This window comes from Coregonus clupeaformis, chromosome 29, assembly GCF_020615455.1.
Source record: "Coregonus clupeaformis isolate EN_2021a chromosome 29, ASM2061545v1, whole genome shotgun sequence".
Lineage (NCBI taxonomy): Eukaryota > Metazoa > Chordata > Actinopteri > Salmoniformes > Salmonidae > Coregonus > Coregonus clupeaformis.
In genome coordinates this window covers 22,811,406-22,832,155 of record NC_059220.1, presented here as the reverse complement: position 1 = coordinate 22,832,155, position 20,750 = coordinate 22,811,406, and the positions used below count along the sequence as shown (strand labels likewise).

General features: G+C 43.2%; 1 protein-coding gene and 1 pseudogene across 4 annotated transcripts; one reads left to right on the top strand and one right to left on the bottom strand.

Annotated features, from left to right (window-relative positions):
- The window catches only part of LOC121544877, a 39,226-nt pseudogene extending 23,396 nt beyond the window's left edge, over positions 1–15,830 (bottom strand).
- A 309-nt stretch (positions 15,831–16,139) lies between these two features.
- On the top strand, positions 16,140–20,742 carry atxn3 (ataxin 3). 4 transcript variants are annotated; one of them, XM_041855091.2, is made up of 11 exons: positions 16,231–16,404; positions 16,793–16,957; positions 17,058–17,102; positions 17,706–17,791; positions 17,915–17,981; positions 18,099–18,186; positions 18,282–18,417; positions 18,585–18,754; positions 18,961–19,117; positions 19,244–19,299; positions 19,414–20,742. In XM_041855091.2, the coding sequence occupies exons 1-11, from the start codon at positions 16,381–16,383 to the stop codon at positions 19,464–19,466; spliced, it is 1,047 nt and encodes a 348-aa protein (XP_041711025.1). In that variant the 5' UTR covers positions 16,231–16,380; the 3' UTR covers positions 19,467–20,742. The 4 variants fall into 4 exon arrangements, with proteins under 4 accessions (XP_041711026.1, XP_041711025.1, XP_041711024.1 ...); XM_041855090.2 differs by having other exon boundaries at positions 16,232–16,404; positions 18,585–18,769; XM_041855092.2 differs by lacking the exons at positions 19,244–19,299; positions 19,414–20,742 and having other exon boundaries at positions 16,140–16,404; positions 18,585–18,769; positions 18,961–19,121.
- Positions 20,743–20,750: the final 8 nt, after the last annotated feature.

Below are 20,750 nucleotides of genomic sequence, written 5' to 3'. Positions count from 1 at the left end.
ACCTCTCTCCTTGAGGTTCTTGATGATCCGATAAATGGTTGATTTAGGTGCAATCTTACTAGCAGCAATATACTTGCCTGTGAAGCCCTTTTTGTGCAAAGCAATGATGACGGCACGTGTTTCCTTGCAGGTAACAATGGTTAACAGAGGAAGAACAATGATTTCAAGCACCACCCTCCTTTTAAAGCTTCCAGTCTGTTATTCTAACTCAATCAGCATGACAGAGTGATCTCCAGCCTTGTCCTCGTCAACACTCCCACCTGTGTTAACGAGAGAATCACTGACATGATGTCAGCTGGTCCTTTTGTGGCAGGGCTGAAATGCAGTGTAAATGTTTTTTGGGGATTAAGTTCATTTTCATGGCAAAGAGGGACTTGGCAATTAATTGCAATTCATCTGATCACTCTCCATAACATTCTGGAGTATATGCAAATTGCCATCATAAAAACTGAGGCAGCAGACTTTGTTAAAATTAATATTTGTGTCATTCTCAAAACTTTTGACCACGACTGTACAGAAGATAGCCCTATTTTGTAAAAGACCAAGTCCATATGATGGCAAGAACAGCTCAAATAAGCAAAGAGAAACAACAGTCCATCATTACTTTAAGACATGAAGGTCAGTAAAATACCGAACATTTCAAGAACTTTGAAAGTTTCTAAAAAGTGCATTCGCAAAAACCATGAAGCACTATGATGAAACTGGCTCTCATGAGGACCGCCACAGGAATGGAAGACTCAAGAGTTACCTCTGCTGCAGAGGATAAGTTAATTAGAGTTACCAGCCTCAGAAATTGCAGCCCAAATAAATACACTTGCTTGGGCCAAGAAACACGAGCAATGGACATTAGACCAGTGGAAATGTATCCTTTGGTCTGGAGTCCAAATTGGAAATATTTGGTTCCAACCGCCGTGTCCTTGTGAGACGCGGTGTGGGTGAACAGATGATCTCCGCATGTGTATTTCCCACCGTATAGCATGGAGGAGGAGGTGTTATGGTGTGGGGGTGCTTTGCTGGTGACACGGTCTGTGATTTAGTTAGAATTCAAGGCACACTTAACCAGCATGGCTACCACAGCATTCTGCAGCGATACGCAATCCCATCTGGTTTGGGTTTAGTGGGACAATCATTTGTTTTTGAACAGGACAATGACCCAACACACCTCCAGGCTGTGTAAGGGCTATTTTACCAAGATTGAGTGCTGCATCAGATGACCTGGCCTCCACAATCCCCCAACCTCAACCCAATTGAGATGGTTTGGGATGAGTCGGACCGCAGAGTGAAGGAAAAGCAGCCAACAATGCCTCAGCATACGTGGGAACTCCTTCAAGACTGTTGGAAAAGCATTACAGGTGAAGCTGGTTGAGAGAATGCCAAGAGTGTGCAAAGCTGTCATCAAGGCAAAGGGTGGCTATTTGAAGAATCTCAAATATAAAATATATTTTGATTTGTTTAACACTTTTTTGGTTACTACATGATTCCATATGTGTTAGTTCATATTTTGATGTCTTCACTATTATTCTACAATGTAGAAAATAGTCAAAATAAAGAAAAACCCTTGAATGAGTAGGTGTGTCCAAACTTTTGACTGGTACTGTATGTGTGACATTTGATTTGATTTAGAATGGACCATTATCATGCACCTGTATCAAAACAGGGGCAGCGGGGAAAAATACATGTCATCTATGCACTTAAACAGCGAATGGAGGACGCTTTTCCCCATGGTTTATTTTCATGCCAGCCAGGCTATACTCCTGTTGTAAATATTAGCAATGTGCTTAATATTAGGAAAGTTGAGAAATAAATATAGTAGGCCTAATTTGCATTGATGTCAGAGTGATTAGAGGGACAATAGAGTGCTGAGTCCCAGGCAGTTAGCAAGTTTGGTAGGCTACTAATGACCAGCAGCAGCTGCAGAGCTTGGAGAAGCCTATTTACCGTGACTACACAGTCATGTGGAATTTGACTGCCTTCATGACTCGTGACTGCCGGTGTGGCGGTAACTCATGTAATTGTGATATTTCAGTTTTTTCTTTCTTTTTTTTGTTGTTGAAATTAGCAGAAATTTCTACAAACCAGTTTTGCTTTGTCATTATGGGGTATTGTGTGTAGATTGACGAGGGGAAAAAACATTTTAATCAATTTTAGAATAAGGCTGTAACCTAACAAAATGTGGAAAAAGTCAAGGGGTCTGAATACTTTCCGAAGGCACTGTATACGCCTTTATCATTTCTGAGTCTCTGGGATTAGGGGCTGGTCCGGGGTGAGCAGTACGTCACACGCTCCCAACTCCTTTATGTAGAAATCTTCATCCAAATCGAGGTTAGTGATTGGTTTTCTGATGTCCAGAAGCTCTTTTCAGTCAAAGGAAACGATGGCGGAAACATTTTCTACAAAAAATGTTACGATAGCAGAATTGGTCAGGAGCCCATAAAACGGCTGCTATCCATTGCAACGCCATTCTCTGCTAGATATCCCCCGCCTGAGAGCTTCCTTGTTTGAAACCCAGACAGTGTTGCCATGTGATGTGTCACTGCTCATTCAAAACATGTTCAGATCCAGACAGTAAAACAAAAAGCAGCCTACAGGGCAGCGGCCAGCCTTCAATGGAGGCACCTGCTGTTTACAGAAAAACGCAATGAGCCACAGGGGCCTTTTGTGTTGGCTCACCGCTCCTGATCTTATCAGAGGAAGGCACAGTAATCTCACACTGGGTAAGTAAAGACAGACAACACCTGGGCTGGGCTTTATTCAAGACAGCAGGCCCCGGTTGCATAAAACATATTTTATTTCCCTTAAGGAATAATTTCCCGTTACCTAAGGGAATTGTTTAAGGGTGTTGCATAGAATCCTTCAAACCTTGTCCTTAGGTAAGGGCATACTTAAGGGGTTTTACAGTAGTTTGAAGGCATGTATGGTAGAAAGAGTCTCTGGTTACCATGGAGACATTTACATTACATTTTAGTCATTTAGCAGACGCTCTTATCCAGAGCGACTTACAGTTAGTCACATTATTATTATACTTTTATTTCTATTTTTTTTTTCATACCCCCTGTGGGAATCGAACCCACAACCCTGGCGTTGCAAACGCCATGCTCTATTAACTGAGCTACATCCCTGCCGGCCATTCCCTCCCCTACCCTGGACGACGCTGGGTAGGGGAGGGAATGGCGCCGCCCCATGGGTCTCCCGGTCGCGGCCGGCTACGACAGAGCCTGGATTCGAACCAGGATCTCTAGTGGCACAGCTAGCACTGCGATGCCTTAGACCACTGCGCCACTCGGGAGCGCCACTCGGGAGACACCATACAGTATTTGTGCAAACATGCTGACAGCATGGAAATCTTAACACTATGAGCATAAGTGCCTATTGCCTAAGCCTTGAAAACTACATCTTTATAATAGCCTACCACATAATGATGCTCTTCAGAGAGTTTGATGCCTATGGCTACTGTATATCCCACCATATAGTGAGTGATAGGGGCTCAGAAGTCTATTTAAATGATCTTGGTTGAAACTATATTAAATAAAATGAATACATACAGGACATATCTTCTTTGTAAGGACTCACCTTAAGATCTTGATGGATGAAGGGATTGTAGGCAGAGTCTGATAGTTAGCTATGTCTGCGTTATCTTCAATATTTAGTCTATGGCATAGTGTTATGGACAGGCTGGCTGGGATGGTCACATTGGTGGTCACCATATTGCCCTAAACAACTAGGTTACCCAGCACTTCCCTGTTGTCCTCATAGCCCAGTGATGAGCATGTTGGTCCTCGAGTTGCAACACATGGACCTGGAAGGAAGTTGACAGGATGAATGAATTCATCATAAAACTAAATATTCCTCTCAGTCATCAAACATAGAATTGAGAATTTCCATTTAAAATCCTACAGTCATGAAATAAGAAGGGAGAGATGATTAATGAAAGAGGTGGCATGCAAAATCAAAGGCAGCAAATGGTAAATCCTGGAACAAATGATGTACACATACAGTCATATAAGTTTTCCGCATGTGGAGATCCCAAAATATAACTTCTACATTCAAGACAGGATAAACAAATTGATTTAGAAGATAATAAAATGTTTATTTCAGTTACTTTTTTCTCAACTTGTTTCTATGAATTACCTTCTAGCCATGGATTACCTTTCATTGTTTAGCTAAGCAGCTAGCTAGTTATACACCTAGCTAACTGGTTGATGTTTTCCTTTTGCAACCAGGGCAGAGGAAAGCAACGTTCACCTCCACAAATGCTGTTTACATTGATATCCATACTGAATGAAGCACTTAAGGGACCTCATGGGCACCCTTAACTTTTTCACTTAACTTAAGGGGAAATTTTGCCTTAAAATATTTTGTGCGCCTAACTTAAAGTTAAGGAAACTTTAAGGGAAAAGATAAGGGGGAAATTGACCTACTGTAAGATGTTTTATGCAACCGGGCCCAGGTCCTAAGTAATCAGTACTAAACCACTTTTGTTGCATGACTGTTCCCTACACTGTTCAATGACTTGAATGCCCCTCCATTTAGGCCTATTCCTAATTGTTTGTTATTAAGTTTATCAGCAAAAGCCATTCCACGTTGATATGGAAACATTGTTAATTAATGATAATATTACATAAGTGGACCAAATGATATAATCACTAGACTGGCTTTTTCTCATCCCCTTATTTTCTATAAAGCCTCTCTGCAACCACCCTCCCTCTGCCTCTATCATTCCAGCTGTAATTTGTTTTGTGACGCAGGCTGCCCAAGCGTCACTTTCCCAGACACGTGCATTCTCCAACTCAAGACAGGAAAAGAAGCAAACTGAGGTCATCAACATGGAATGGAAAAGAAGATGCGGGTCGTGTTTGGAACAGCAGGGCCCAGTCTTCCAGGCCTCCCAATCCCCACAGTCACAGAAGCCCCCGCCTGACGAAGCATGCATCTGGAAAAATCATACAAACATCATTGAGGATCAGTGATGGACACGGACAGCAGGAGAGACTTAGATGTTATCAACATGTTATTACCACTTAAAACACTTATATTAACACTAAACCCTTCCAAAACAACAACATTTAAAGGAAAAATGGGAACCTACTTTATAACGATGGCCCTTATGCACACTGTCCTGGAAGCAGTCCATGCATAGTACGCATGTGGAATCTATTGCACAGTCCCTGCAATTAGGCCCAAGGGAGGTTAGATTCGTAATTTAATTACACACACACACACACACACATCAACAGTTGGCTCAAAGACATGCACACACACAGTCACACACTAAAACCTGATACAGAGACCACTTATTAACTATTAATTACAGCCAGTTAGGCTAAGTACTGTGGTGTTGTAGTGTGAGGTGATAAAAAGGTAAGCCTATTAGCTAATATTAGAACTGCATCTTTAGCGAATCATGCCTAAACTATTTTGATGTATTTACATACATCTTTGAAGTGCATTATTAATAGAGTTAAGAATAAAAACTAACCTTCAGAGCTTAAGGGCTAGATTCAATCAGACTGACATCCACATAGCGTTGTTTTGGCAGGCGGTATCGGAGGTGGAACTGTGTTAATGCAGTCAAATCCACAAGCGTCTCGACGCGTTACCATAGCAACGAAACAACACCAGACTATAATGCGACAAATCCCATGCAGCCACGTTATAAGTTCAAACATTCGAATTAGACTGATAGGCATAAATCCCCCCCATCCAAATTAAAAAGGAAAGGTTCACCCATTTTGAATGTTATATTGTTTTTGTGCATCGCTGAGTGATGTCCTATCGATTCCCTGGGTCATTTCATATTTTCACGTGTATTTGAGTCATTGCCGTTCAAGCAGGCAGAAATCCGGCCGGTATGACGTAGCACCGTAATAAAGTCGCTCTCACTACACTGGAAGTTAATAGGAATACGACTTTTAGATCATGAAAACGTCTATCATACATGTCAGATTTCAATACTGGCCGATGTCATAACTCGGGAGGATGTCTTCTCTCGAATGAGCCATTGATCATATTTTTGCAATATTCCTACCTTGAGAAATGTGTAATTTAGTACAGGGTGCATTGCATGGTGCCGTTGCCAGATATATTATAGAAAGGAGATTAGCAATTCAATTAATGAAGGAACGGAAAACGCACCACCCAGCAGACTGTCGACCAATCGCGTTGTGATGTTTCGTCACGCGGTTGCTAAGCTAATCGTCACGCAATCCCTTCTCAAAGTCAGTGTATATGTCGAGAAATGTGCCTATTTTCCTCGAAAGTGTATAATGTCACGATTCCAAAGCTTTACGATATTACAGATAGCAAGATAATTATCTCACAGCTAGGAAAAGATTTGTAATGTTGTACTTTTTGTTAACGAAATTGATAGTGCAGTTTCTTCAGGCGATTTTACAGCTAACGAGCTACTTTACATGCTGATAGTCTTTGGTATTATTATGTGTAGCTACGTTTGCTAGCTAGCCAGCCAGCCCCTAGAGAGCACTGCATTGTGGATTTTGTAGTCGACATGAGCTGCAACAGATTTTCACATGATTTTATAACACCAAAATGAAACGTTTGTTCACAAAAAATATTGTTCTCACATTTGTGTTATTTAGCATGGTAAATTAAAGGAATTAGTGATTTTGGGTGGATTTTTCCTTTAACATGAAAACATGCATTAGCCTAACATCAATGGTTTGACATTAGAGAGTCATTATTTCTAACATCAATAAAGCCTACACTTTCTAGCGCCGTTTTTGAGTGCCGTTTTGAAGGGAGTGGTTTTTGACACACAAGAGCAGCCGCTCACCGATATGTCAGCTCATACCGTAGTTACACCTCCAACACCGTCAAAACACCTACTATGCGGATGTCGGCCAACGTTGGTTAACACACGATCTGATTGAACCTAGGCCTAAAGCTAATCTGGTGGCTAAAAAGGTTGTCACCTTACAGTACGTTCTAGGGCCGGGACGAAACCAGTATTGCGATACTCGTTAGTATCGTGGTAAGGAAACAAAACACAAATCAGATTTAACTTTAGGAAAACAGCCTTAATGTTGGAAACAAACATCAATAGTGTCATCTAGAGTCACACATGTATTTTCCAAGCTATAGCACACAACATATTAAATACACAAGGTTTTTAAAGGACCAAAGAGTGTGGTCTGCTTAGTGTTTTCATTTTTGCCATATATTGCGACACTGGTATCGTCACAGCCCTAGTACGTTCATAAGGTCAACAGATTCTTCATATTTCTGTTTCTTGACATGCCATAACCTTACTGACTGAGTTGGTTCAGGAGTTATGAAACCTCTGTCTGATAAGCAGGTGTCTTAATGAGCATAGATGCATGACAATCAGTAGGCTGGTTCTGACCTGCAGGAGTAGACAGTCTCCCCCTCCTTGGAGGCACAGCCCTGCTGGAGCTTCTCCATGCCTGCCTGAGGGTCCTCCTCGAACAGGAAACATTCCAAGGGCTGGAGGAGACGGGTCTGCATCACCTCCTCCTCCTCCTGGGGGTTGGACTCCACCTACAGGCAGTAGATCTGTGGCACCTGCTCCACCACGTACCGGAGCATCTCTGCCCCGCTGTCCGCAGCATCCTGCCATCTCTTCAGGACATAGGGGGAGGGAGGAGAGCAACATCTGGGTTAGGTACAAACCACACAATCCTGACTCTTTCCACTTAAGGCAGCAAAACATTTAAATAAATAAATATTATTATACACACACACACATATACACACATATATATATATACATATATATATATATATATATATATATACACATATATATATATATTGTGACGTCACGAGAGGCTACACAGCTTTCAGCGGGATTGCTCAAGTAGTGCAAGGAGACAAGGTTCAAACAAAACAAGGATTTTATTATAGGTCTTGGGAAATTAACGAAAATATAACCAAATTCTGTTCTCTTGTGGCTCTTTAAGGATTAACAGTTCAGGGATGTCTCTTCCACATCCAAAATCATAATTCTCACTCGCTCAGATAACTTTTCCCCAGCCTTACTGTAGTCCACGTTGCAGCTAGTGGCCAACCCAGCAAAAAGTCCTTCCAAATGTCTCTCACGTATTTCCACAGGTGCATATATCCAAAGGTGAGTATTTCCCAAAGGTAAGTATCTCCAAATCCTTATATTCCTCATGGAAGTGGACGTGCAGCACTCTTGTCCTCCAGAGAGCCCAGGTTGGAGACTGTGTCTCTTCCCTTCCCAAACCTTCAGCTCATCAGCTCCTCATTTGTTTCAGCTGCGTGGGAAGATTGGCCATAGAGGGGTGGAGTTCCCGACCATACCAGCAGATGGAGCCATAGCTGTCTGAATTTGCAGCCACCTCAGGGGGATGTAACGTCCCTCCAGGACACAGCCTCTCGTGACATCACACATCCCCCTCCTCGGGACCGACGTCCTCGTCGGGGTAAAGGCAGCGAAGAAGGCATCACGCCGGGAGAGGGCGTCCGCATTGCCGTGGTGCTTGCCAGCCTGCTCTCTCTTCAACTCCTCCACCTCTAGGACCAGGGACTCAGCCTCCTGTTGTCTCTCCCTGAGTTTCTTACTGAACGCATCAGCCTTGGTTTTAGCAGAGTTTAGCTTCTGTTGAGCAGCTTTCAGTTCCTTCTCTCTCTCTGCCTCCGCATTCTTCATCTTGTTCTCCAACACCTTGTACTTCTCCTCTGCCTTCTTCTGGACCTCCTTACTACTGCGCAGGGTCTCCTCACACTCCTCGATGGTCCTGCGCAGCCTCTCCAGCTCCTCCTGTTGCTTATGGAAGGAGCTCTGTTGGAGTTTAGCCTGGAGGATATCTAACTCTTCTGTCTTCATGTCTAACTGTTGCTTTAACAAACGATACCTCTCAGCGGTCCCCTTCCAGACCAGACAGTTCTTTGTCCAGATTCTGTAGCTCCGTCTCTGTGTCGGTCTGGGCACCTGCCATCCCTATCAGAGCCCGGGCGGGAGTGAGTAATTCGGAGGATTGCACCGGAGCCTTCCCAGGATGAGTCTTGCCTCTCCGTTTCCGAGGTACTCGGGTTATCCTCTCCTGAGACTCTCTCCAGAGTGGGTAAAAGGCTGGGCAGTCTCGTCCAATTAGGACAGGGACGGGGAGGGAATCAACCACCCCCGCCGTCGTGTGTATGGTTCCCCGTGTGCTGGTCATTGTAAGTTCAGTAATGGGGTATTCTCTGGTGTCCCCATGGACACAGGAAACTGGGAGGACTTTCCCCGGGGTCAGACACGTTGGGCCCACCAAATCCTTACGCACCAGGGTGGCCCGGCTACCAGAATCCAGTAAGGCCTCCACATCATGGTGATTCACAGTTACCGGGCAGGTGGGGGGGTCGATCGGGGCCGCCATCTACGACTCCCAAGAGCGAGGCAAAACGGTGTGTGGGTGCTGAGCTGGAGGACTCCGCAGTGGGCATAGGTTCATCGGCTGGTTTCCCACACAGCCAGGAGATATGTCCCATCTCCCCACACCGGTAACACTGTCGAGTTTCCCCCTCCTGGTGTACTCTTCTTGGACCCGCCTGGTTTCTGGCTCCCCCTGGAGCCGGGATAAGTCCTGACGTGGCTGGGTTCGAGACCTTGGGGTCCTTTGGACGGGTTCTTCCCATTTGTGGTGGGGCCGCCCTCCTGGGGTCTTTTCGGGAAGCATTCAGCATCTCCGCTGTGGCCTGGTACTTTTCCACAGCTTCCACGGTCAGATCAGCCGTGGTCAAGGCCTGTTGACTGATGAACCGTTTTGCCTCATAAGGCAGGGCGCGTGAGGTAACGATCCACCACAACGGCCTCCACCACCGCCGCTGCTGTATTCCTCTGCGGATCCAGCCATTTCCTTGCGATTCGGACAAGTTCATGCATCTGCGCCCGAGGAGGTTGGTCTGGTTGGAAGGTCCAGCTGTGAAAGCGCTGGGCCATACCAAACTTTGTGAGTCCATATCTGCTGAGGATCTCAGACTTCAGGGCATCATAGTCAGTAACCTGGTCAGGGCCCAGGTCCCGGACAGCATTCAGCGATTCCCCGGTTAGAAAGGGGCTAACAGACCAACCCACTGTTGCTTGGGCCAGGCTTCCCTAGTGGCCGTGGCCTCAAATGCATGCAGGTATGCCTCAATGTCATCGGTAGCTCATTTCTTAGATATAAAGTCACTTGCCTTTATTGGGCGGGTATTTTGGACCACCCTCTGTCTCTGCAACTGCAATTCCTCTGCCTTCAGAAGGTTGGCTTTCTTTTGCTCCTCCAAGAGAGCCACGTTTGCTTGCATCTGGGCTTGCTGGCCAGCAACAAGGGCTTTCAATATGTCCTCCATTTCAGTCGGCGGGGAGCCTACGGCCAACTTGGAAAACTGGGTGATCAAACCTTCGGTATCCTCCTCTGACATGCACTATTAACGCTTGAGCGTGCCCGTATTCTCCACCATCTGTGACGTCACGAGAGGCTACACAGCTTTCAGCGGGATTGCTCAAGTAGTGCAAGGAGACAAGGTTCAAACAAAACAAGGATTTTATTATAGGTCTTGGGAAATTAACGAAAATATAACCAAATTCTGTTCTCTTGTGGCTCTTTAAGGATTAACAGTTCAGGGATGTCTCTTCCACATCCAAAATCATAATTCTCACTCGCTCAGATAACTTTTCCCCAGCCTTACTGTAGTCCACGTTGCAGCTAGTGGCCAACCCAGCAAAAAGTCCTTCCAAATGTCTCTCACGTATTTCCACAGGTGCATATATCCAAAGGTGAGTATTTCCCAAAGGTAAGTATCTCCAAATCCTTATATTCCTCATGGAAGTGGACGTGCAGCACTCTTGTCCTCCAGAGAGCCCAGGTTGGAGACTGTGTCTCTTCCCCTCCCAAACCTTCAGCTCATCAGCTCCTCATTTGTTTCAGCTGCGTGGGAAGATTGGCCATAGAGGGTGGAGTTCCCGACCATACCAGCAGATGGAGCCATAGCTGTCTGGGTTTGCAGCCACCTCAGGGGATGTAACGTCCCTCCAGGACACAGCCTCTCGTGACATCACATATATATATATATATATATATATATATATATATATATATATATATATATATATATATACACATACACACACACACACACACACACACACACACAGTACCAGTCAAAGGTTTGGACACACCTACTCATTTTTACTATTTTCTACATTGTAGAATAATAGTGAAAACATCAAAACTATGAAATTACACATATGGAATCATGTAATAACCTAAAAAAGTGTTAAATCAAAATATATCTTATATTTGAGACTCTTCAAATAGCCACCCTTTGCCTTGATGACAGCTTTGCACACTCTTGGCATTCTTTCAACCAGCTTCACCTGGAATACTTTTCCAACAGTCTTGAAGGAGTTCCCACATATGCTAAGCACTCATCCCAAACCATCTCAATTGGGTTGAGGTCGGGGGATTGTGGAGGCCAGGTCATCTGCTGATGCACTCCATCACTCTCCTTCTTGGTCAAATAGCCCTTACACAGCCTGGAGGTGTGTTGGGTCATTGTCCTGTTCAAAAACAAATGATAGTCCCACTAAGCCCAAACCAGATGGGATGGCGTATTGCTGCAGAATGCTGTGGTAGCCATGCTGGTTAAGTGTGCCTTGAATTCTAAATAAATCACAGACAGTGTCACCAGCAAAGCACCCCCACACCATAACACCTCCTCCTCCATGCTTTACGGTGGGAAATACACATGCGGAGATCATCCGTTCAACCACACCGCATCTCACAAAGACACGGCGGTTGGAACCAAATATTTCCAATTTGGACTCCAGACCAAACGACACATTTCCACCGGTCTAATGTCCATTGCTCGTGTTTCTTGTCCCAAGCAAGTCTCTTCTTCTTATTGGTGTCCTTTAGTAGTGGTTTCTTTGCAGCAATTCGACCATGAAGGCCTGATTCACACAGTCCCTTCTGAACAGTTGATGTTGAGATGTGTCTGTGACTTTAACTCTGTGAAGCATTTATTTGGGCTACAATTTCTGAGGCTGGTAACTCTAACGAACTTATCCTATGCAGCAGAGGTAACTCTGAGTCTTCCATTCCTGTGGTGGTCTTCATGAGAGCCAGTTTCATCATAGCGCTTGATGGTTTTTGCGACTGCACTTTAAGAAACTTTCAAAGTTCTTGAAATTGTTCATATTGACTGACCTTCATGTCTTAAAGTAATGATGGACTGTCGTTTCTCTTTGCTTATTTGAGCTGTTCTTGACATAAAAGACCTAGTCCATTTTACCAAATAGGGCTATCTTCTGTATACCCCCCTACCTTGTCACAACACAACTGATTGGCTCAAACGCATTAAGAAGGAAAGAAATTCCACAAATTAACTTTTAACAAGGCACACCTGTTAATTGAAATGCATTACAGGTGACCACCTCATGAAGCTGGGTGAGAGAATGCCAAGAGTGTGCAAAGCTGTCATCAAGGCAAAGGGTGTCTATTTGAAGAATCTCAAATATAAAATATATTTTGATATTTTTAACACTTCTTTGGTTACTACATGATTCCATGTGTCATTTCATAGTGTTGATGTCTTCACTATTATTATACAATGTAAAAAATAGTAAAAATAAAGAAAAACCCTTGAATGAGTAGGTGTCCAAACTTTTGAATGGTAGTGTGTGTGTGTGTGTGTGTGTGTATGTATATATATATATATATATATATATATATATATATACACATACATACATACATACACACACACACACACACATATTTATTTATTTATTACATACTGAGTGTACAAAACATTAAGGACAGCTGCCAATATTGAACTGCCTCAATTCGTCGGGGCAAGGTGTCGAAAGCATTCCACAGGGATGCTGGCCCATGTTGACTCCAAATGCTACCCACAGTTGTGTCAAGTTGGCTGGATGTCCTTTGGGTGGTGGACCATTCTTGATGCACACAGGAAACTGTTGAGCTTGAAAAACCCAGCAGCGTTGCAGTTCTTGACACAAACCAGTGTGCCTGGCACCTACTACCATACCTCGTTCAAAGACACTTAAATATTTTGTCTTGCCCATTCAGCCTCTTAATGGCACACATACACAATCCATGTCTCAATTGTCTCAAGGCTTTAAAATCCTTATTTAAACCCTCTCCTCCCCTTCATCTACACTGATTTAAGTGGATTTAGCAAGTGATATCAATAAGGGATCATAGTGTATTTCACGCTAACAGGCACACACACACACACCGGGAGACTCACGCTAGCTAAGTTACATTGGTGCAGAAGCAAACCTCGACATCATGCACCCAAAAACCACACTCAAGCAGATAACTATAACATTAGTTAACGTTAGCTAGCTAGCTACAGTAACACAGATCCTGACAACAAATATTCTCAATTGCTGTGTGACAACGTACCTAACTAGCAATAAGAACATCTTCACTAGCTAGCTGTGTGAACACAATTCAATTACCAGACATACATATATATATACACAAACGTATGTGGACACCCCTTCAAATGAGTGGATTAGGCTATTTCAGCCACATCCGTTGCTGACAGGTGTATAAAAATTGTGCACACAGCCATGCAACCTCCATAGACAAACATTGGCAGTAGACTGGCTTTACTTTCAACGTGGCATCGTCATAGGATGCCACCTTTCCAACAAGTCAGTTCGTCAAATTTCTGCCCTGCTAGAGCTGCCCCAGTCAACTGTAAGTGCTGTTATTGTGAAGTGGAAACCTCTAAGAGTAACAACAGTTCAGCCGCGAATTGTTAGGCCACACAAGCTCACAAAACGGGACCACCAAGTGCTGAAGCGCGTTGTGCATAAAAATGTCTGTCCTCGGTTGCAACAGTTACTACCGAGTTCCAAACTGCCTCTCGGAGCAATGTCAGCACAATAACTGTTCGTCTGGAGCTTCATGAAATGGATTTCCATGGCTGAGCAGCCGCACACAAGCCTAAGATCACCTTGCGCAGTGCCAAGCGTCGGCTGGACTGGTGTAAAGCTTGCCACCATTGGACTCCGGAGCAGTGAAACGCGTTCTCTGGAGTGATGAATCACGCATCACCATCTGGCAGTCCGACGGACAAATCTGGGTTTGGCGGATGCCAGGAGAACGCTACCTGCCCCAATGCATAGTGCAAACTGTAAAGGTTGGTGGAGGAGGAATAATGGTCTGGGGCTGTGTAATGATGTCATTTCATAGTATTGTGAGGACCGAGGTAGAGTTACGAGATAATTGGTTTGGGGCCATGAAGTCTACATTCCTTATGTCAAAGGAGATTAGTGATGTTTATGGTAGTATGATTGATGGAAAGGATATAATGACCTGGGGCAAAGGGTAATAACAACAGAGAAAGGGAGTGCCTATGATGGTTGCCAGATGTATGTGAAAGGAAGGATAACCAAGAGTATAAAGGAGTCGAGATTTGTGTGTAGGGGCAGTTCAAATGACAAAGGGCAGAGCTATGTCCGTTTGTTAGATGAACTCACGGCTCGTGATCCAATAAATACTTGGTATAAAATCTCCACAGAATGTCTAAGTAAATTCTTGCATCTTGAACTTCTCAATACCAGAAACTCATCATAACAGGCTGTTTTTCATGGCTAGGCCTCTTAGTTCCGGTGAAGGGAAATATTAACGCTACAGCATACAATGACATTCTAGACGATTCTGTGCTTCCAACTTTTTGGCAACAGTTCGGGAAAGGCCCTTTCCTGTTTCAGCATGATAATGACCCCGTGCACAAAGCGAGGTCCATACAGAAATGGTTTGTCGAGATTGGTGTGGAAGAACTTGACTGGCCTGCACAGAGCCCTGACCTCAACCCCATCGAACACCTTTGGGATGAATTGGAACGCAGACTGTGAGCCAGGCCTAATCGCCCAACATCAGTGCCCGACCTCACTAATGTTCTTGTGGCAGAATGGAAGCAAGTCCCCACAGAAATGTTCCAACATCTAGTGGAAAGCCTTCCTAGAAGAGTGGAGACTGTTATAGCAGCAAAGGGGGGGGACCAAATCCATATTAATGCCCATTATTTTGGAATGAGATGTTCGATGAGCAGGTGTCTAATAAAAAGCATGAGCTGGCGCACACCCAGAGAAAATGATTTAGTGTAGAGGTGCTGACTAACGGTGAATAAACTGTAAGCTATAAAACCAAAGAGTCGCACACTCCATATGTATAACCTCCCAGTAATGTATTGGGTAAAAACACACCAACGTTTCAGCATCACTGTGCCTTCTTCAGGGTGCAGGTGTCCACATACTTTTGGTCATGTAGCGTATCTTTACTAACTAGCTATCTAACGTGACGCCCACCAAAATAGTTATTGCAACATTAGTTAACTAGCAAATGTGGCCAGCAGTTAGCTAGCAAGCTAGCGAGGGGTGCGTAGAGCGCCCACCAAGTAAAACACCTTTCAAATATGAGTGTGAAACCATATCTTCAGTAAATTATGAAATGGAACGTGACAATTAAATACGCGTGTAATCCTTCATATATACAGTCATTGGTGTAATCTATACAAATTTCATTTAGAGCATAAATATACCATACCTTACTGAGGTCCTGTCCGTTTAACGTTCTTCCACCTTCCACCATATTCCATATGCCGTAAAACTGTTGTTGCCAGGGAGACGTTCTGGCTCTGGAGTTCTTTTTGGTCCTCGACCTGGCCAGAGATACTTTTGAGGAGATGGGAAACGCCATTGGAATCATATTAACGCCAATTGTGAACGTTGCCCATGTGTCATCTATGTGGTGCAGTTTGGGCGATTCTGGGACAAGGAGAGCACTCCTTCAAGGAGTGAATGGGAGTCAATTGGGTGCTAGCTCAAAAACCCAACATTAGCATGAATTTCGTGAACAAGAAGTACAACATTACAAATATTTCCCGAGATGTGAGATAATTAACTTATTTTCTGTAATATCGTATAGCATTAGAATCGTGACATTACATAATTTCGAGGAAAATAGGCAGGTTTATCGACTAATAACCTGACTCTGAGAAGGGGATTGCATGACGATTAGTTTAGCAACCGCGTGACGCAGTATGACAACGTGAACGCTATTGAAAGACAGTCTTTTGAATGGGGTCTTATCTCCATTCATTGCCTTTCTCTAATATCTCTGACCTCGCCTCAAACATTTTTATTTAAATAAATGCTAACTAGATATAATACACAGGTAGTATTAATTTATCTGATTTTACACTAAGACGTGTCTTGTTATATATATTCGTGTTACTTCATAGCTATCTGTATCGCAACAATCTATCTCGCTAGTGTAAACAATAACAAACGAATACTGAGAGCTGATTGGCTGTTCCGTCCTGAACACAGCATGGTCGAAGGTCAGAGTGTAATGTTTAGCAGTACATTTAAACATGGAGTCTATCTTTCATGAGAAAGTAAGCTTGTCTGTTTTCTTTCGATTATTAAGTTCACATAATGTGTATTCTGCTCGTTTTAAACTAGCTTGCTAGCTAAATTGCGCAAAAGTACATCTGAAGTAGCTGGAGGGATTTGCCTTATTACCAGACCGATTGCTATTGATAGCTAGCTAGCTGATAAGTTATATTTGTCCCAGTTTCTAGTTAACATATGTTGTCAAATGTGAAGATCGTGTAACCTACCTATATAACTAGCCAACTAACGTTACCGACTTTTAACTGGTAATAATGTGCGAATTATTTGTACGTTGTAGCTAGCTAACTAGCCAGCTAAGTAGCTGCTGTTGACACATTTTCTAGCAGTGCCTGGTACAAGTTTGATTTATGCATGTATTCTTATTTACAGCAAGAGGGCTCCCTGTGTGCTCAGCATTGTCTTAACAACCTTCTGCAAGGCGAGTATTTTACCCCCGTTGACCTATCGTCCATTGCCCATCAACTGGATGAGGAGGAAAGGATGAGGATGGCGGAGGGTGGTATGGGTAGTGAGGAGTACAGAACGTTTTTACAGGTAAGGGAGGGGTCTTGGACTTGTTATGATACATAATGCAGTTGTTTATTATTGGCTTTTAGAATGTGAGCTAATGCTCTTAATTTTTATGTATTTGCAGCAACCATCTGGTAACATGGATGACAGTGGTTTCTTTTCTATACAAGTGAGTAAGAAAGCCAACTCATGCATTATAAGTTGAAATATATGAAAAATGTATCTGATAAGTAATGTATCCTGATCCTTATGATAACACTATATAAAAAGAAAGTCGCAAACGGTTCTGCATTCAGTGCCTTCTTCAGGGTTACATAATGAATGCTTGAACCAGGGGTGTGGTGTTCAACGTTTAATTCAACGGAAACGGTACTGTACTGAACGACCAGTTGAAGAATTATGGTGGCCCAGAGGAAGATTGTGCATGGTGTTCTGCACGACGTTTTGCAATTTCAAATGGTTTCACACCCATATTGATCAAGCCACACCCATCAAATGGGAGCAAATGTACCACAAAGGCTGTTGAAGAACGGTGCCCACCGTTTTGGGGAAACGTGTTGTTCAGTACAAACTGTCACTCAACATAGCAAACGCTGAACCGAACTGAACGTACCCCAGGTTATGTAAATAAACAGTGGAATTAGTGCAACCAATGAACACATAATAATCATAATAATTGGGGTTGAGGGATGAAAAAGTAGAACTATAAAACAAATAAACAGCATATCAAGATTACCTCATGATAACACTATTCTGTGATTTTCTCCATCAGGTTATCAGCAATGCGTTATCAGTGTGGGGTTTGGAGCTGACCCTCTTCAACAGTCGAGAGTACCAGAGGCTTATGATAAACCCAATGTAAAAATCACACTGGATGTGATACAAATCTTCAAGTTCCTGCCTTGAAATTTTACTTACAAATGTATTGGATGGTCTATATCCTCTTGGCACATCAATTGAAATAATGTCCTCATGTTTCAGAAATGAAAAGGCATTTATATGCAACTACAAGGAGCACTGGTTTACAATACGAAAACTTGGGCAACAGGTATAAATTGTGATTTTAAAAAACTTGTATAATTTATATAATTTAATAATTTATATAACTTCAGCCGTCTGGGACAGATGATATAGCCTCTTGATTTAACCCTATATGTCATTGCAGTGGTTTAATTTGAATTCATTATTGACTGGACCAGAGCTGATATCAGACACATACTTAGCTCTCTTCCTTGCACAGTTACAACAAGAAGGTAAAACAACCTGACATATGTGATTTTGTTTAAATTTTTGTGCTGTTGATTTCTCAGATTTGCTAGTTGGTCAAAGAAGGCCTGTCTTTTTGCAGGGTATTCCATATTTGTGATCCGAGGAAATCTCCCAGAGTGTGAAGCAGAGCAGATACTGGGGATCATGAAGGTGCAGCAGCAAGAGAGACCAAAGCTGATTGGAGAGGACAAGGCTCAGTCGAGTAGTGGCATGGGGTAAGAGAGAAAGAGTAGGCCTACAGAGAGTAGGCTCCAGATCACAAATGACCACCATTCACCCATACTGTCAGATTGATGTAACATCTCGAACTTAAACATCTAGAGTCATTTGTATTTTCTAAGGGGAGAGAATGAACCCCCACAATGCTTTTCACCCTGAGCAGCAGATCATCAGGGCAGGGTAGTGTGCTGGAGACAGGCCCTGGCATGGAAGAGGGTGTGGTGGAAGAGGATGAGGAGGAGCTGAGGAAGGCCCTGGCCCTGAGTAGACAGGACATGGAGGTGGAAGATGAAGAGGCTGACCTTCGCAGGGCCATACAGCTCAGCATGCAGGGTAAGGCTGTATTGGGTAAGCAACAGTTAAAAATCACCCAGAATATCACACACTAAATCGATTCATGATACATTTCCTGATTTAGAACTGTATAAATGAACAGACTACTAACACAGTCATTATGCATTTTGCACCATGTGTGACAATATGATTTTTAAAAAAGTATCTTGACACTGATATCTGTCATTTTGTCTTTGTCTGCCTAGGGCCAGTAATGAGCGATAATTCAATGCCGAAAGGGGGGCTTATTGCCAAGACAACATCGTCAGACCAGGCACCAGGGAGTACTGCAGTAGGAACACCTCAGAGTGAGAAACTCTCAGCCGAGGAACTGCGAAGGAGGAGACAAGCCTACTTTGACAGGTGAGTGCTGTACCCTCTGGAATATTCTTCTGTTTGTGTCCATGTGTGCATGGCTGTGTGTGTGGTTATAAAAAATACCTAGACTGGGCAACGCTAACCTGTAAATCCACTCTGTTTACCATGTAGACAGTCCCAACAGCTGGCTAAGCCCACTTCACCTCAACAACCTACAGAAAGCACAGGTATGGGGGAAATGAGTACATACAGTAATATTTTGAGTACTACCCTTTGAATTGAGCTAATAGGTTGAGACTCAAACCCAAAAAGTGAATGCTCCCTTGTCTAATCTTTTCCAGGATCCGGGAAGATTGCCACAGAGGAGGATGCACAAGCCAAACGCAGCCAGTAAGGTGGAGGGAGGTCCAGCAGAAGCCTACGTTGACTACTACCTGCCTTGGCTGGTACCCCCATCACGGGGAAACCTCATCCCCTTCTCTAACCCTTCCAATGAGTGAACATTATTGCCGGCCAGAAGGTTTACACAGCTCTCTTGGCTAGTTCGCTGACAAGTTGTAGAGAAGAGAATAACAACAAAGAATAAAGTGCGAGTCTCATCTAACACAAGTGACGCTGAGGCCAGGAAGAGGGCCTCAAGTCTGTGACGGCCTTTCTACCACAGCGCCTTCTTTGTCTAATTTGTGTGTTGTTGTTTTTTATTCCTACGCTTGTAATTTACCTCTGGGAGGGGTCTTAATGGCGCCTACTGTGCCGAGGTGTGTTTGGTGGGGGGTAGATGGGCACAATGGTGAGGTGTGTTACAGACAGGAAACCAGGAATTACCTAGGATAATCCTCTAGCCTTCAGTATGGGAGTGCTACATGGGACCACTGGTTCGATTGAGGTAGAGGTTTGATAGAGACCATCATGTAGAGGTTTGATAGAGACCATCATAGTCTCTTACCTTCTCTTTCACTTGGGTCTTGTAAGAGGTCACCATTTCCCCCAAAAAACGAATTAAAGAATAGATTGGTATCCAGTAGTGAGGTGAATTCATTTTTAGCTGTATTAGTGCATAATGAAAAGAAACATGTTATATAAACAGCAATATGTTGTGTGGGTTATTTTAAAGGACTGATCCGACTTGCCACAGCTATTTTATTAAGCACCCAGGCCACCACCATGGTTCACAAACTGATTTGGTTTTTTGAAGATGTATAGATAAACACTTTTAATACAGTAATAAAGTGAACAATGTCATTTATAATTATTGTGTTTACATGGAATTTGCCAGTTCGGATGTGCCAATTCAAAGCATGTATTTCACGACACCCCCCCTAAAAAATGTTTTTGCCTCTACAGAAATAGAACTACAGTACAGTAATATCCCATGTAGAGTTTGAGATGTGCTCAAAGTTAACTTCTCAGCTAATTTCATGATTTCATTCTCTTCTTGATTCTTGAAAGTGTTCTTGTTTTATTAGAGAACAAAATTGTTACTACAGTTGTGATCCCGCAATGCTTTGTGTTTTTTATGATTGCATAATTTTCACTTCTTTACATTCTTCAATAGGCACTAAACAATCAGATGTTTGTTATACTCCACATCCCCATGTTATTACATCATTCTCATTCCTTTGCTGTATCTAAAACATTTCTTTCCAGGAATAAAATTATATTTGCTCTTACTGAAGTC